The sequence below is a fragment of the Pogoniulus pusillus genome, chromosome 29, assembly GCF_015220805.1.
Source record: "Pogoniulus pusillus isolate bPogPus1 chromosome 29, bPogPus1.pri, whole genome shotgun sequence".
Taxonomy (NCBI): domain Eukaryota; kingdom Metazoa; phylum Chordata; class Aves; order Piciformes; family Lybiidae; genus Pogoniulus; species Pogoniulus pusillus.
In genome coordinates, this window is record NC_087292.1 from 1715658 (window position 1) to 1733637 (window position 17980).

At 54.7% G+C, this 17980-nt stretch overlaps 1 protein-coding gene across 2 annotated transcripts in view; it reads left to right on the plus strand.

Moving 5' to 3' along the window:
- Positions 1 to 17980, plus strand: part of LOC135188373 (ubiquinol-cytochrome-c reductase complex assembly factor 1) — a 69932-nt gene that overhangs the window by 30002 nt on the left and 21950 nt on the right. For both annotated transcript variants that reach the window (XM_064167774.1, XM_064167775.1), the window contains one exon: positions 9846 to 9954. In XM_064167774.1, coding sequence (XP_064023844.1) covers positions 9846 to 9954 — 109 coding nt within the window. The remainder of the gene's footprint in view (positions 1 to 9845; positions 9955 to 17980) is intronic.

Consider the following 17980-nt stretch of genomic DNA (forward strand, 5'->3'; position numbering starts at 1 on the left):
TCTACTCTCTTCTAGTTTTGCTCCATTCCCCTCAGTCCTATCACTATCTGACACCTCCAAAAGTCCCTCCCCAGCTTTCCTGTAGCCCCCATCAGACACTGGAAGGCCACAGTGAGGTCTCCTCAGAGCCTTCTCCAGACTGAACATCCCCAACTCTGTCAGCCTGTCCCCATAGCAGAGCAGCTCCAGCATCTTGTGGCACTTCTCTGGACACCTTCCAGCACCTCCAAATCTTTCTTGAAGAAGATAAATCTTGCAAAGATAGATCCAGGATTGATTTAAAGGCTAATAATATTTAAAGTCTCACCACATTCAGCTCTAAGCTTCCTCAAGCACCCCTGGGCAAACCTGTTCCAGTGTCTTACCCACCCTTATGGTGGCAGCTTTCTACAGAAGGTCAGAAGGTGCCCCCTAGGGAAGTTCATATCTTGACCATCTCTGAGTCTCTCAGGACCAGAATGATCTTTGCCATCAGTTCTCCAAGAGCTTTGCTCAGCCTCTGTGAAAAAAAAAACTCTGACTTGAGTGTTCTTAGGGAAAGTTTCAATTCTTTAAGTGGTGTAAAAGTCTCTTCCATTGGGAGGATTTGTGGTAGTTGAAGTTGCTGCTCATCAGGAGCTGTCAAACAGGTTCCAGCACCTCCATTTATTCTCTCACCTCTCCCTTTGCTTTGCTAAGTTGGCAAATATGACCTCATTGCTGTCTGCAGCTGCCTGCAGGGAGGCTGTAGCCAAGTGGGGTCGGGCTCTGCTGCCAGGCAGCCAGCAGCAGAAGAAGGGGACACAGCCTCAAGCTGTGCCAGGGCAGGTCTAGGCTGGATGTTGTTAGGAAGTTGCTGGCAGAGAGAGTGATTGGCATTGGAATGGGCTGCCCAGGGAGGTGGTGGAGTGGCCGTGGCTGGAGGTGTTGCAGCCAAGCCTGGCTGGGGTACTTAGTGCCATGGTCTGGTTGGTTGGGCAGGGCTGGGTGCTAGGTTGGGCTGGCTGAGCTTGGAGCTCTCTGCCAGCCTGCTTCATTCTGTGATTCTGTATTTTGCACCTTCACTACCAAGGGTAGCTGGGGGTGGGGGTTGGGTTGTTTTTCTTCATCTGGGGGAACAGTAGCCAAAGGGCTCAGGTTTTCCTCCAGCATTCCATGCTGGGAAAGGTCAGAGGCATGCAGAAGGCACTGCAGTGCCAGAGCTTGCAGGAAACTGAAGTCCTCAGACTTACCTTCAGCTGACAGAAAGCTTCTACTGAAATAGCTGCACTTAAGCACAGGCCTCTTAATTCCTTGCCTCATTTTTTACCCCCTTCCATCCTTCTTTTCTCCTCAATATATTGAAAAGTGGAGCAGCTAAAGGAGGAATAAATCAGCAGAGGCACTGAAAGGAGCCACTTAATGAAAGCAGTGGAGTCAAGTACAGAAGAGCCTTGAGCTTTGCAGGTTTTTCTCACTGTTCCCTGGTGAAAAGGGCTTTAAACTTCACCTGCCTTTCATTTCCTTCCTTTAGGTTAGACTGGGCCTTAGGAAGAAGTTCCTTAGTACAGGGGTGGTGAGACTCTGGAATAGGCTGCCCAGGAACGTTGTGGATGTCCCCTCCCTGGGGGTGTTCAGAGACAGTCTCTGCAGACTTTCAAGCCCCATCTGGGTGTGCTCCTTTGTGACTTGTCCTGGGTGACCCTGCTCTGGCAGGGAGGTTGGACTCAGTGACCAAAGAATCACAGAATTAACCAGGTTGGAAAAGAGCTTTGAGACCATAGAATCAGAATGGTTTAGGCTGGAAGGGAGCTCAAAGCTCAGCCAGTTCCAACCCCCTGCCATAGGCAGGGACACCTCCCACTGGAACAGGTTGCTCAAGGCCTCATCCAGCCTGGTCCTGAACACCTCCAACCTGACACCTTCTAATTAACTAACCCTGGCACCAAGTGCCTCATGCAGCCTCCTCCTACACACCTCCAGCCACGGCCACTCCACCACCTCCCTGGGCAGCCCATTCCAATGCCAATCACTCTCTCTGCCAGCAACTTCCTAACAACATCCAGCCTAGACCTGCCCTGGCACAGCTTGAGGCTGTGTCCCCTTCTTCTGCTGCTGTCTGCCTGGCAGCAGAGCCCAACCCCACCTGGCTACAGCCTCTCTGCAGGCAGCTGCAGGCAGCAATGAGCTCTGCCCTGAGCCTCCTCTGCTGCAGGCTGCACCCCCCCAGCTCCCTCAGCCTCTCCTCACAGGGCTGTGCTCCAGGCCCCTCCCCAGCCTTGCTGCCCTTCTCCAAACACCTTCCAGCACCTCAACAGCTCTCTGCAATGGAGGAGCCCAGAACTGGACACAGCACTCCAGGGGTGGCCTGAGCAGTGCTGAGCACAGGGGCAGAAGAACCTCCCTTGTCCTGCTGCCCACACTGCTCCTGAGCCAGCCCAGGATGCCTTTGGCCTCCTTGGCCAGCTGGGCAAGAATCTCCAGAGGTCCCTTGCAGCCACTCTGTGGTTGTGTGCTCTGGGCTGGCCTGAGGCACACAGGCTCCTCTTTTCAGGCCTTCATTCACAGAATTTCCTTCTAACACAATCTCTCCACATAACTCCAACACAGCAGAAATGACTCAAGCCAAGCCAGGGCAGGCAGGCAGCTTCCTAAAGATAGTTTGGAATCATTTAGGTGGTTTGCTGAAGATGAGTCAGGGTTTGCCTGAAGTACAGAGCAGATTCTGTAGTGCCAGGGTGAAATGTTCCAGGCTGTGTTGATCTGGTTGGAAGGTTACAGCCTTGCAAGAAGCTGTGGCTATTAAAGCTCAGCCAGCAGGTGTAGGAACAAACTTGATTTTGTTTCAGGCTTTCAAATAAACTGCAGGAATTCCATGATCTCACTCGTGGTGCTGCAGAACAGCTCTGACAGCACCACACAGCCAAACACAGAGCTGCCTTTTAGGCTTGAGGAGTAGCAGGGTTGACTCTCAGCACCGCTCCAGGTCTGCTGCTCGTCAGTGCCCAGTTGTTGGCTGTTGGGCTGTGCTCTGCTCTCTCTCCTCCTGCTTCAGCACCACTGAGGGGTAGGAACTGTTCTTCCTCTCTTTTTCCCCTGAGCTTGTGTAGTCAGCAAAAAGAAATTCAATCACAGGGTGCCAGAGTGCCAGGCTGGAAGGGACCCCAGGGATCAGCTGCCCCAAGCTCTTCAGGTGCCAGCAGAGCTGCCAGGAGCTGCCCCAGCACCCTGCCAGGCTGAGCCTCCCAACTGCCCAGCACAGGGCACTGCACTGCTGCCCCTGGCAGGTGATCCCAGTGCCTGCCTGTGCTGATGGGAAACATTTCCTGCTGCAGTGCAGTGCCAATGTCCCCAGCAGCAGCTTGTCCCCACCAGCCCTTGTCCTGCCCATGGCACTGCTTGTCCTAAGGGAGTCTCCATCCTGCTGGGAGCCTCCCTGTATGACCTGGTCCATGGTGCTAAGGTCTGCCCTGAGCCTTCTCTTCTCCAGGCTGCCCTCCCCCAGCTCTCTCAGCCTCTCCCCACATGGCAGAGGGCTGCCTGTGCTCTGAGCACTCTCCTGGCCCTTCTCTGGACATTTTCCAGCCTGCCCACATCTTTTTTGCACAGTGGGTCCCAAAACTCTTCTCAGTGCTCCAGCTCTGGGCTGAGATGCACTTTTCTCAGTCCAAAATTCATCTTTTCAGCTGAGTCTTTTTCTTTTTGACTTGTTAATATTGGGGCAGATTTTGGGATACTCACACTGAGGTTGGTATCCAGCTCAGTTATGTAAATGCAGAAGAGGAGCAAAGGTTTTGAAACTGGTGGAAGGCAGACATCCAAATGTTGTTTCTTTGTGCATTTCTGTTGTGGAAGTGCTGGTGACTGGCAGCTGCTCTCTGACTTTGGACCACTGAGCAGAAAGATTTGTCAGCTTTCCATGAGCAAGATGAGGATTAATTTCCTGATGCCATCTCAGTTATTTGCTAGTCTACAATTGCTGTTGGACAGGAGCAGAGCTGTGACTGCCTCAGTGTAAGCCTGAGGAATCCCAGATCCCAGGCTGTCAGGGGTTGGAAGGGACCTCTGGAGATCTGCCAGTCCAGCCCCTGCCAGAGCAGCAGCAGAGAATCCAGCACAGGTGGCACAGGAACACATCCAGACAGGGCTGGGAAGACTCCAGGGAAGGAGACTCCACAACCTCTCTGGGCAGCCTGTGCCAGGGCTCTGGGACCCTTCCAGCCAAGAAGTTCTTCCCCATGCTGAGCTGCAACCTCCTGTGCTGCAGTTTCCCTTGTCCTGTGGCAGGGCACAGGTGAGCAGAGGCTGTCCCTGTGCCTCCCTTCCTGCCCCCCAGCCCTCAGCTACCTACAGACATTGCTCAGGTCCCCTCTCAGCCTTCTCCTCTGCAGACTCTCAGCCCCAGGGCTCTCAGCCTCTCCTCCTCAGGCAGTGCTGCAGTCCCTGCAGCATCCTTGCAGCCCTCCCTTGGGCTCTCTCCAGCAGATCCTTGTCTCTCCTGAACTGGGGAGCCCAGAGCTGGATGCAACATTCCAGATGGGGCTCAGCAGGGTAGAACAGAGGTGCAGGAGAACCTCTCTCAGTGAGCTGTTCCCTGAGACAGAAATTGCCACAAGCTTCCCAATGTTCCCTTCACTGACTGCTGAGCTTCTCCTTCTGCACACTCCCCCTGTCCAGATTCCCTTGGATAGTTCATCTGCTGGTCCTGCCTCTGACTCTCCACTCTTCTGACCTCTCTCCACTTGTCTGCCCCTGGTGTGGCCAGGGCCAGTTTGTAAAGCTCTCCATCTAGGAATCAGAGTCTGGGCAAGAGGCTTAATTCCTGCAGCTTTGGTGTCTGTCTGGAATGGTTCTCATACAGGACTCACTTGTGTGCTTCTAATCAGAAAAAGGGATACAGCCCTGCAGGAAAGGGGAGGAGAGCCTCTTACCCTGGGAGTGGAGGGGCAGGGTGAGGGGCAGTGGTTTCACATGGGAAGGTTAGGTTTAGGTTAGAGCTAAGGAAGCAATCACTGACTGTGAGTGCTGTGATGGAGAGACAGGGAGCAGCTTGATGCCACCTGAGTTCCCTTTGTTGTACTGTCAGCACTTGGTTATATACCTTAACACATGAGCTGAAAGGTCATGCCAAAGCCTTACTGGTCAGGAAGACAGACCTCAGTAGAGACCTCAGGACAGACCTCAGTAGAGACCTCAGTACAGACATCAGGACAGACCTCAGTACAGACATCAGGACAGACCTCAGTACAGACCTGAGTACAGTCATCAAGACAGACCTCAGTACAGACCTCAGTACAGTCATCAAGACAGACCTCAGTAGAGACCTCAGTACAGACATCAAGACAGACCTCAGGACAGACCTCAGTACAGACCTGAGTACAGTCATCAAGACAGACCTCAGTACAGACCTGAGTACAGTCATCAAGACAGACCTCAGTAGAGACCTCAGTACAGTCATCAAGACAGACCTCAGTAGAGACCTCAGTACAGTCATCAAGACAGACCTCAGTACAGACCTCAGTACAGTCATCAAGACAGACCTCAGTAGAGACCTCAGTACAGACATCAGGACAGACCTCAGTACAGACCTGAGTACAGTCATCAAGACAGACCTCAGTACAGACCTCAGTACAGACATCAGGACAGACCTCAGTACAGTCATCAGGACAGACCTCTGTACAGACATCAGAACAGACCTCAGTACAGGCCTCAGGACAGACATCAGGACAGACATCAGGACAGACCTTAGCCACTGGGTAAGCAAGGGTTAACCGAAAGCGCCGGTTCCTGCTTTCCATTGTTTCATCTGCTGCAGCATCCCTAAGGTGGTTTCCATCCTCTGTTTTACTGATCTCAGTACTTTTCCACTTAGGCATTCTGAACCCATGGCTTATGTTCCAGTGTGTCAAGATCAAGCAGCTGTACAGCACTACAAGTCCTGCCATTCCCAACCTTTCCCCCTTTCTGTTGTACCAAAAGGATCTGAGCAGAGCATTCTATCATCTCCTGAGTGCATTGCAATAAGCAGGGCAAAAGCAGAGCTAAGAAGAGCAGCCAAGGCATGTGCTAAGGTTTTTACAGAGCTCCTAATCCATCCTGGGAATCCCCTCTCCCCAAATGCCTCACCAAGCCAGTCCCACCCATCTGATCCCCTTAATGGAGAAATTCCTGCCTCAGTCTGTGGAATGCCTGCAGGAATTGACTGTGAGTGGTCAGGGAGATCCATGCAGCACATTCCCTCAGAACCTTCCCAGCCGTGGCCTTGAGCAGGCAGTACAAAAGCCCCAGCAGCTCTGGTTTGCAGTGCAGCTTGGTGCATGCCATCACTGCCTAACAGAAGCCCAGAGGGTGCAGCACTGGTAGCATCTCCTTTAGCAAACCAGCATCCCAGCTGATCCAAAGGTTTAAGCTCTTTGGCAGCAGCAACCCATGGTAAAAGGCCAGAGGCTGTAAAACGTTGGCCTGGCATTCCCAACTCGTGAGAGTGCTGAGACACTGGCACAGGCTGCCCAGGGAGGCTGTGGATGCCCCCTGCCTGGAGGTGTTCAAGGCCTTGAGCACCCTGGGCTGGTAGGAGGTGTCCCTGCCCGTGGCAGGGGGTTGGAACTGGCTGAGCTTCGAGCTCCCTTCCAACCCAACCCATTCTAGGACTCTGTGGTCATGCAGGGTTTGTTCCTTTCAGTTTGTTTTGTCTCTGGGGCTCAGCAGTGGCCTTAAGTTTTGCTTCTTCTGCAGGTTAAAAAGTCTCTTTAGTTAATCAGTAGACAAGGCAGAAGCCATCAGGAGGGTTGGCATCTGTCCTCTCACAGGACAAGTGCTTCTGGTTCTCCCTGTTGCACTGACACTCATGAATCACCAAGCCACAGGTCTTAGGTCTCCTGAAAAAGTGAACACATTAAAAAGAAGCTTTTTTTGCCTCTTCACTCTTGAGGAACATTCACCATTGTTGGTGTGCAGCTGCTTTGTGGTGGCCTCCAGCACCTCAGCTCTGTTGTTTTGTGAGCTGTAGGAAGAGACTCCTGTGAGCAGTTTCCCACCTGCAGCATCTCTCTTTGCACTGCAGTGAATTCTTCAGCTCCAGTTTGGAGCATCTCTTCACCTACAGCAGCTCAGTCAGTCCTGCACAGCCCCTTCTGACTCCACACACAGGAGCAGAGCTGATCAGAGGGGTAGAGAAGGTGGCACTGGTGACCACAGAACTGGCAGGGCTGGAAGGGACCTCAAGGACCATCCAGCTCCCAACCCCCTGCCATAGGCAGGGACACCTCACTCTACATCAGGCTGCCCAGAGCCACATCCAGCCTGGCCTTAAACACCTCCAGGGATGAGGCTTCCACCACCTCCCTGGGCAACCTGTGCCAGGCTCTCAGCACCCTCATGCTGAAGGACTTCTTCCTAATGCCTAAACATCCAGTCTGAACCTACCCACTTCTAGTTCTGCTCCATTCCCCCCACTCCTATCCCTGCCTGACACCCTCAGAAGTCCCTCCCCAGCTTTCCTGCAGCCCCCTTCAGACACTGCAAGGCCACAGTAAGGTCTCCTCCAAGCCTTCTCCTCTGCAGCCTGCACAGCCCCAACTCTCTCAGCCTGTCCCCACAGCAGAGCAGCTCCAGCCCTCTGCTCATCCTCCTGGCCCTGCTCTGGACACCTTCCTGCACCTCCAGACCTTTCCTGTCCCAGGGGCTCCAGAGCTGGGCACAGTGCTCCAGGTGGGGTCTCAGGAGAGGGTGCATTGCTCTGTCAGCCTGCTGAGGGCTTGGCCTCTCTTTCAGTTCCTGCTCTCTACAGAAGTTGGAAAAGAGATCATTTTTTTTTGTCCTGATGATTTCTTGTGTAGGCAGAAGAGCAGCACTGGAGTGCAGGAGTCTTCAGTGATGACCAGGAGAGTAGTGCAGCCTGCAGCTGGTGCTCTCCTGAAGCTGTCACCATGCTTGCACACTTCTAGCAGCATGTACAGCAGGCAGGGGTTTGCCAAGTGCTCAGACATGGATCCAAACTACCCCTGGAGCTGAAGTCGTTTAGGAGGTTGCTAATATGAATCTGGGAAAAGAAAGGAGCTTGCAGCAGCTCTCACAGGTTGGCTGGGCTGGACTCCCAGCACTTCAGCAGAGCAAAGCTGCATTAGAGCTGGCTTGCAGCCTAGCATTAGACAAGGCATTTGTTCCTGCTCCAAAGGCTGAGGTCTTCTGAAGGCTGAGGAATTTAGATTGCAGTGCTTTTTAACTAGATTGCAGCACTGACAGACAGAGTAGAGTCCAGTGCCACTCTTCCATAGCTGGGCTGGCCCAAATGCAGCAGATCCAACTCTTGAGCACAGAACAGAAGAGATTGCAGCTGTTTATTTTGGCCCTTGGCTTGGGGCCAGATGCCCACCGAAGCTTAGATGAAAGGGGGGAAGGGGAAAATATGACCAGAAGTCTGTGGATGAAGATGGAAGCAGTTTAGTAGGATGAAGAGCCAAAGCCAAGGCTGCACCTGGAAGCAGAGCAAACAAAGATCTGTCCCCTGCTCCCCATCAGCAGAGGATGTGGGATCACTCCTGGGAAGCAGGGCTCTGACAGGTGAAGCAGCTGCCCTGGAGGCCAAAACCCATCGACCAATGTCCCCACACTGCCTCCTTTCACTCAGCTTTTGTGTCTGAGCTGATGCCAGAGGGCACTGAGCACCCCTTTGGGCAGTTTGGGTCAGCTGGCCTGGCTGTGTCCCCTCCCTAGGTCTCACCCAACCCTCAGCCTGCTCCTGGGGGGAAGAATGCTGGAAAAGCACAGCCTGGGTGCAGCAGCCAAGTGCTGGTGTGGGGTCAGCACCCAGCTACAGCACTGGAAAGATGCTCTGGGGAGGATTAACTCCAGCTCAGCCAAACCCAGCTCAGGGGAGGTTTCTTCATCACAAACCCACATACAGTTAAGACAGATATGAAATTAGGACAGCAGTCTGCTCTGGGGGGCAAGGAGACCAATGGGGTCCTGGGGGGCATTCAGAAGAGTGTGGCCAGCACATCCAGGGAGGTTCTTCTCCCACTCTACTCAGCTCTGCTGGGGCCCCACCTGGAATGCTGCATCCAGCTCTGGGCTTCCCAGTTCAACAGGGACAAGGATCTGCTGGAGAGAGCCCAAGGGAGGGCTCCAAGGATGCTGCAGGGACTGCAGCACTGCCTGAGGAGGAGAGGCTGAGAACCCTGGGGCTGAGAGTCTGCAGAGGAGAGGCTGAGAGGGGACCTGAGCAATGTCTGTAGGTAGCTGAGGGCTGGGGGGCAGGAAGGGAGGCACAGGGACAGCCTCTGCTCACCTGTGCCCTGCCACAGGACAAGGGCAAGGGAGGGAAACTGCAGCACAGGAGGTTGCAGCTCAACATGGGGAAGAACTTCTTGGCTGGAAGGGTCCCAGAGCCCTGGCACAGGCTGCCCAGAGAGGTTGTGGAGTCTCCTTCCCTGGAGCCTTCCCAGCCCTGTCTGGTACAAGGGGACACAGCCTCAAGCTGTGCCAGGGCAGGTCTAGGCTGGATGTTAGGAGGAAGTTGTTATCAGAGAGAGTGATTGGCATTGGAATGGGCTGCCCAGGGAGGTGGTGGAGTGGCCGTGGCTGGAGGTGTTGCAGCCAAGCCTGGCTGGGGCACTTAGTGCCATGGTCTGGTTGGTTGGGCAGGGCTGGGTGCTGGGTTGGGCTGGCTGAGCTTGGAGCTCTCTTCCAACCTGGCTGATTCTCTGATTCTATCTGCTGGATTCTCTGCTGCTGCTCTGGCAGGGGCTGGGCTGGCAGCTCTCCAGAGATCCCTTCCAGCCCCTGACATCCTGTAACCCTGTGAAACGAGCTGTGCTGTGTTTCCCTGCCTCTTTGGAGCTGAAGGAGAGGCAGGAGCCCTGAGCCTGCTGCTGCTGTCCCCGCAGGATGTGCCTGGTGCGGATGCGGCAGGAGGGGCGCACGGGCAAGTACATGTGCCGCTACATCGTGCACTGCATGTGGGAGGACATCGAGCAGCGCGGCAAGTTGATGGGGGTAAGTTGATCCTCTCGCTGATTCCTCATCCTTCAGTGCCTCAGAATCAACCTGGAGCTGCTGGTTGGTATCTTTAGTAGCTCAATGTGTAGCCCTGCCTTGCGACAGGTCGTTCCCGCAGCCTGCTCCGCTCCCTGCGGCGCTGAGACTGCAGCATGGCCTGATGGAAGGTGTTGACTGGTCTGAAAGGAGTTGATTTACCCTCTGGTTGCAGAAGAGGATGCTGCTGTGAACAGAGTGGGAATCTGCAGGGAGGAGTCAGCAGTGGAGGTAGGGAGGTGGTGTGGATTCCAGCAGCACACCACAAGCGGCTGCTGCAAAGGCTGAGTTGTCTTCGGGAGGCTGAGTGGAAAGAAAGTTAAGGGTTTGGGGTAAGCTGCAGAGGAAATGTCTTATGGGCAGCAGCTGAGGGAGCTGGGCTTGTGTGGCCTGGAGAAGGGGAGGCTGAGGGCAGAGCTCATTGCTCTCTACAGCTCCCTGAAAGGAGGCTGCAGTGAGGTGGGTTTGGGCTCTGCTCCCTAGGATCAGGTGAGAGGAAATGGCCTGAAATTGTGCCAGGGGAGGGTTAGGTTGGAGAGGAGGACAAATGTCTTTGGTGCCAGAGTGGTCAGGGATTGGCACAGGCTGCCCAGAAAGGTGGTGGAGTGCCCATGCCTGGAGGTGTTCCAGAACTCTGTGGCCATGGCACTTGGGGCCAGGGTTTGGTGGCCATGGTGGGGCTGGCTTGAGGGTTGGACTCTGATCTTAGAGGTCTTCTCTAACCCAAAGAATTCTGTGACTCTGGTTCTACAAGTGAGGCTCTAAGGGGAAGGAAAGCAGTAGTGCTGGCAGACAGCTCTTTGTAATGGGGAGCACATTTCTGCAAACCAAACTGTGCCTTTGCTCCCCACAGCCCTGCCACTCTGCTCATCTCTCCACCCAGTCTGGGGCCTCAAGTGTTAATAGATCATAGAATCAGAGAATCAAGCAGGTTGGAAGAGAGCTCCAAGCTCATCCAGCCCAACCTAGCACCCAGCCCTGCCCAACCAACCAGACCATGGCACTAAGTGCCCCAGCCAGGCTTGGCTGCAACACCTCCAGCCACAGCCACTCCACCACCTCCCTGGGCAGCCCATTCCAGTGCCAATCATTCTCTCTGCCAGGAACTTCCTCCTAACATCCAGCCTAGACCTGCCCTGGCACAGCTTGAGGCTGTGTCCCCTTCTTCTGGTGCTGGCTGCCTGGCAGCAGAGCCCAACCCCACCTGGTTACAGCCTCCCTGCAGGCAGCTGCAGGCAGCAATCAGCTCTGCCCTGAGCCTCCTCTGCTGCAGGCTGCACCCCCCCAGCTCCCTCAGCCTCTCCTCACAGGGCTGTGCTCCAGGCCCCTCCCCAGCCTTGCTGCCCTTCTCCAAACACCTTCCAGCACCTCAACATCTCTCTGCAGTGGAGGCTGTGGGGGGTTCTGTGTGATGCAAGCATGAAGAGCTCTTCAGTTTGATGCCATTCATTCTCTGTCTTGGCACCGAGGCATCTTCCCACTTGATCCTTAACTTTAAACTTCCCAGTCTGTCTTTGCAATAGTACTGAGCAGGCAGTGCAGTGATGAGGATGAGATTGCAGTGGTTCCTGTAATAGCCCAAGGGACACAGACAGGCTGGAGGCTGCCTCAAGATCTCCTGCCCTTGTTCTTGTGGGCAACTTTAGCCTGCCAGACATCTGCTGGGACTTTAATACTGCAGAGAAGAGGCAGTCTAGAAAGTTCCTAGAGTGTGTGGAGGATGACTTCTTATCCCAGCTGTTACATGAGCCTACCAGGGGTGCAGCCCTGCTTGACCTGCTGCTCACAAATAGAGAGGGGCTGGGGGTGGGAGGCTGCCTGGGGTCCAGTGACCATGAAATTAGAGAGTGAAACCAGGAGGGACATCAACAGAACCTCCACACTGGACTGTGCATGGGCAGACTTCAGTCTGCTTAAGGAACTGACTTGGAAAGTTCCTTGGGAAACAGCCCTGAGAAACAAAAAGGTCCAGGCAGGCAGGAGCTGCTTCAAGAGAGAACTCCTGCAGGTACAGGAGCAGCTGTGCTGATGTGCCAGAAGGAGAGCCAGGGAGGGAGGCAGCCAGGCTGGATGGGCAGGGAGTGTATCACTGCTGCTGTATGGAACTGCTGCTTGGGTGCCCTTAGCCTGAGCTGCTGACAGAGCTGCAGTTCGCTCGTTTCCATACCCAGCAACAACTCCCACACTTGATGCAGCCAATGGATTCCTGCCCTGATACTGATACAGGATGGCAGGGGCTGGAAGGGGCCTCTGGAGATCTGCCAGCCCAGCCCTGGCCAGAGCAGGAGCAGAGAATCCAGCACAGGTGGCACAGGAACACACCCAGACAGGGCTGGGAAGGCTCCAGAGAAGGAGACTCCACAACCTCTCTGGGCAGCCTGTGCCAGGGCTCTGGGACCCTTCCAGCCAAGAAGTTCTTCCCCATGCTGAGCTGCAACCTCCTGTGCTGCAGTTTCCCTCCCTTGCCCTTGTCCTGTGGCAGGGCACAGGTGAGCAGAGGCTGTCCCTGTGCCTCCCTTCCTGCCCCCCAGCCCTCAGCTACCTACAGACATTGCTCAGGTCCCCTCTCAGCCTTCTCCTCTGCAGACTCTCAGCCCCAGGGCTCTCAGCCTCTCCTCCTCAGGCAGTGCTGCAGTCCCTGCAGCATCCTTGGAGCCCTCCCTTGGGCTCTCTCCAGCAGATCCCTGTCCCTGTTGAACTGGGAAGCCCAGAGCTGGATGCAGGATTCCAGGTGAGGCCTGAGCAGGGCAGAGCAGAGGGGCAGGAGAACCTCCCTAGCCCTGCTGGCCACACTCTTCTGAATGCCCCCCAGGACCCCACTGCCCCTCCTGCCTCCCAGGGCACACTGCTGCCCATGCAGAACTTGGTGTATACTTGTTTGGTGCCTGCTCTTAAATACCCAACTGCCCTGGAGCCCGAAGTGAGAGAACCTGAGGCATTTTAACTCCTAATTTCCATCAGCTCCAGCTCCAAGTGGAGTTTGTATCATTTCCAGCCCTGGTTGTTAAATTGCCGAGATCTAAATCTCAAGCTCCAAAGTTTTGGGACCTGTTTGGTCTGAGCTCCTTCAGCACTCCTGAACGTCCACAAGAGTCAGAAACCCAAACTTGACACAGCTGTAAAAACACCCTGAGAGCCTCTGGCCTCAGCAAATTCTACTGCTGCAGGCATATTTCAGGTATAAATTTTACTCTGCTGTCCCTGCTGCTAATGAAGTCAGTCTCTTTTAGTGGGTTTGCAGCCAGGTGTGTCCAGCTCTGTGGCTAACCAGTGCTCTTGACTTCATTTTTCCACTAGTGACATTTCTGTCAAACCTTCAAAAACAAACAGAAGAAATTGGCTTGATGCAAGGGCTCCAAGTGTTAATTGTAACCTTGGGCTGGCTGCGAGACTCCCCTGGCATCTGCTTGGCCAGAGATCTCCACCTTGTGGCTTGCAGTGCAGGGAGTTGTGCTGCGCAGGCTGCTGGCTGCTTTGGGAGGGGGATTGAGGCAGTGCTAGGAGCTGCTGCTGCTGCTGCCTGCCCTCTGACCACAGCCCTCTAGCAGCCCGAATGTGAACCTTACTCACCTGAGCATTGTCTGAGTAGCTGTGTGTATAGAGAAGCAGTTGTATGTTAAGAGGTTGTAGGATCAGTCAGGGTTGGAAGGGACCTCGAGGATCATCCAGTTCCAATCCCCTGCCGTGGGCAGGGACACCTCACTCTAGGTCAGGTTGCCCACAGCCACATCCAGCCTGGCCTTAAACATCTCCAGGGATGAGGCTTCCACCACCTCCCTGGGCAACCTGTGCCAGGCTCTCACCACTCTCATGCTGAACAACTTCTTCCTAACATCCAGTCTGGATCTACCCATTTCATAGAATCAGAGAATCAGGCAGGCTGGCAGAGAGCTCCAAGCTCAGCCAGCCCAACCTAGCACCCAGCCCTATCCAGTCCCCCAGACCATGGCACTCAGTGCCCCAGCCAGGCTTGGCTGCAACACCTCCAGCCACAGCCACTCTACCACCTCCCTGGGCAGCCCATTCCAATGCCAATCACTCTCTCTGCCAGGAGCTTCCTCCTAACATCCAGCCTCAACCTGCCCTGGCACAGCTTGAGGCTGTGTCCCCTTCTTCTGGTGCTGGCTGCATTTCTATCTTAGATCCATTCCCCTCAGTTTCATCACTACCTGACAGCCTAAAAAGTCCCTCCCCAGCTTTCTTGTAGGCTCCCTTCAGATTCTGAAGGGCCACAGGTTTGGGTTGGCAAAGCCCTCTGAGGTCATCCAACCCAACTCTTAACCCAGCACCACCAAACCCTGGCCCCAAGTGCCATGGCCATAGGTTTCTCCAATACCCCCTTGGGCAGCTTGTGCCAATCCCTGACCACTTGGGCACCCAAGGAATTTGTCCTCCTCTCCAACCTAACCCTACCCTGGCACAATTTCAGGGCATTTCCTCTGCTGGTCCTGGGGAGCAGAGCCCAACCCCAGCTCACTGCAGCCTCCCCTCAGGGAGGAGGTCTGCCTTAGCCTCCTCCACACCAACCCCCCCAGCTCCCTCAGCTACTCCTCTCCACCCCTGTTCTCCAGACCCTTCCCCAGCTTTGTTGCCCTCCTCTGGATCAGCTCCAGCTCCTCAATGACCTTCTGAGAGTGAGAGGCCCAAAGCTGAAGCCCAAATTTGAGATGTGGCATCAGTAGTGCCCAGTCCAGGAGCACAATCACTGACCTGCTCCTGCTGCCCACATCATTGCTGGTGCAGCTGCAGAGCTCATCTGAGCAACTTGTAGGTGCTGGAGTTCCCTGGAACAGGATTTCAGCTTGGAATTCGACAGTGGCAGCCTGGCTGGGATCAGGAATGCTGTGCCCAGCAGGAGCAGGGAGGGGATTGTGCCCTGGCACTGGGCTCTGATGAGGCCACAGCTCAGCAGCTGTGTCCAGTTTGGGGCACCTCAGTACAAGAGAGCTGTGGAGGTGCTGGAGGCAGTGCAGAGGAGGGCAGGGAAGCTGGGGAAGGGCTGGGGAAGAGATCTGATGAGGAGAGACTGAGGGAGCTGGGCATGGTTGGTGTGAGGAGGAGGAGGCTGAGGGCAGAGCTCATCACTGCCTGCAGCTGCCTGAGAGGAGGCTGTGCAGAGGTTGGTGCTGGGCTCTGCTCACAGGTACTTAGTGGCAGAAGAAGAGGGAATGGCCTCAAGCTGCAGCAGGGCAGGCTTAGGCTGGCCAGGAGGAGAAGTCCTTTGGCAGCAAGAGTGGTCAGGCCCTGGCACAGGCTGCCCAGGGAGGTGGTGGAGACCCCAAGGCTGGAGGTGTTTAAAGGTGTTTGGCTGTGGTGCTTGGGGCTGTGGCTCAGGGTGAGCCTTGCAGAGCAGGGTCAGTGCTTGGGCTTGGGGGTCCCAGAGGTCATTCCCTACTGGAATGTTTGTGATTCTGTGGATGGATGGGAGATGAATAAAAAGGACACTTTCCTCCCTACAGAAGACCCCAACCAAGCAACCACCTCCAAAGGCAAACCTGAAAAGCCAAACACCCAAAGCCCCAACCCCTCCCATGCTCTTCCCAGGGCCCCACACTGGTCCTGCTGCCTGCAGGTCACTTGCTGCCTTAGGCAGATCTATCAGCATTTGTAGTCCAGGACCTGGGAACTGTTAGAGGCTGACTTGAACAGGATTAGTCTTGTGGTGGCCTTTTGCTTCTGCAGTGTTTTCAGTGCTAGGGCAGATTCCTCTTCTAACCATTCATGTTCTCAGAGCTTCAGAAGAGGGGAGAATGGGAGGGGCTCTGGAGCCCAACGTGCCAAACCTGGTTTAATTTATCTCAATCTCGCTTTCCTGTTTTCCCACCAGACCACTTGAGATCCCTGCCCCCCTCCCTCCCCTCTCTTTTTCCCAGGAACACATTTGGGTGTCTTTTGAATTCGTTTATTGGTTCTGCTGGGCCCAGCACAATGCAGCCTTTGTTGTGCTTTCAGCTGGAGCTGTTCATATGCAGCCACCCATAATTTGCTCTCACTTACCTTGGTGTACCTCTGAAGTAACCCCACCAGAATCAATACCCAGGCTCACAGCAGTGCAACTGAGAGCAGATTTTAGCTCTGTGTGAACTTGAACACCACAATTTTCTGCCTTGAAACAGCCTTTCACAACTAGCAGGTTATAAATAACCACTTGGCCTTACAGTAGCTGCAGAACTTCCTAACCTTGCTCTAGCTCACAGCATCACAGAACTGGCAGGATGGAAGGGCCTTCAAGGGTCATCCAGCTCCAAACACCCTGTCATAGGCAGGGACACCTCACACCAGAGCAGGCTGCCCACAGCCACATCCAGCCTGGCCTTAAACACCTCCAGGGATGAGGCTTCCACCACCTCCCTGGGCAACCTGTGCCAGGCTCTCAGCACCCTCATGCTGAACAACTTCTTCCTAATGCCTAAACATCCAATCTGAACCTACCCACTTCTAGTTCTGCTCCATTCCCCCCACTCCTATCCCTGCCTGACACCCTCAGAAGTCCCTCCCCAGCTTTCCTGCAGCCCCCTTCAGACACTGCAAGGCCACAGTAAGGTCTGCTTGGAGCCTTCTCCTCTCCAGCCTGCACAGCCCCAACTCTCTCAGCCTGTCCCCACAGCAGAGCAGCTCCAGCCCTCTGCTCATCCTCCTGGCCCTGCTCTGGACCCCTACCAGCACCTCCAGATCTTTCCTGTCCCAGGGGCTCCAGAGCTGGGCACAGTGCTCCAGATGGGGTCTCAGCAGAGGGGCAGAATCCCCTCCCTTGCCCTCTCTCCACACTGCTCCTGCTGTGCTCTGGGCTGCAAGTGCACACTGCTGGCTCCTGCTGAGCTTTTCCTCCACCAGCACCCCCAAGTCCTTCTCTTCAGCGCTGCTCTCACACCAGGCACTGCCCAGCCTCTCTGTGTAGCTCAGCTCAAGTTACTCTCCCTGTTCAAAACAAAAGCTCTGACACCTCTGTTAAAGACTCAGCCTGGTCAGAGCGAGGTGAGCAAATTCTTGAGTGCCTGGAGAGGCTGAGAGGAGAGGGCACAAAACTGAGTGTTTGAAAACAGAGCTTGGGTTTTGTACTCATTGAGCTACTGCAGCTGGTTCAGCTGTGGTGGAAAGCTGCTCTGCTGGAATACTCAGGAGGTCTCTGAAGTCTGCTGGGAAGCCATGGAATCAGTTTGGGATGCACAGAGCTGGAGAAGGAAGTGGTGTTTGGCTTTTGTGTTTTAACTGAGCTTGAGGTCTGAAGAACAAAAGAGGATCAGGAGTTTGCTGAACACTTTTTTTCTCAGGGGTCTTGAAAGCTCAGAAGAAGTTTCCAGGATGCTGTCACTTCATAAATCAATGGCAAGGTCCTGGTGGCTGCTGCAGAGGGAGTTCAGTGAATTTCACAGTACCACAGTACCACAGTATCACAGCATCACAGTATCATCAGGGTTGGAATAGACCTCACAGATCATCAAGTCCAACCCTTTAGCACAGAGCTCAAGGCCAGACCATGGCACCAAGTGCCACGTCCAGTCCTGCCTTGAACAGCTCCAGGGACGGCGACTCCACCACCTCCCCGGGCAGCCCATTCCAGTGTCCAATGACTCTCTCAGGGAAGAACTTTCTCCTCACCTCCAGCCTAAATCTCCCCTGGCACAGCCTGAGGCTGTGTCCTCTTGTTCTGGTGCTGGCCACCTGAGAGAAGAGAGCAACCTCCTCCTGGCCACAACCACCCCTCAGGTAGTTGTAGACAGCAATAAGGTCTCCCCTGAGCCTCCTCTTCTCCAGGCTAACCAATCCCAGCTCCCTCAGCCTCTCCTCGTAGGGTTTGTGCTCCAGGCCCCTCACCAGCTTTGTTGCCCTTCTCTGGACATGCTCCAGCACCTCAACATCTTTCTTGAATTGAGGGGCCCAGAACTGGACACAGCACTCAAGAAGTAAGATGGAAAAGCCTCAGCATCTCACCATGCAGCTTTCATGCTTCCCTCCTTTGCCATTCGCTTCGGGGGCAGAGCTGGGC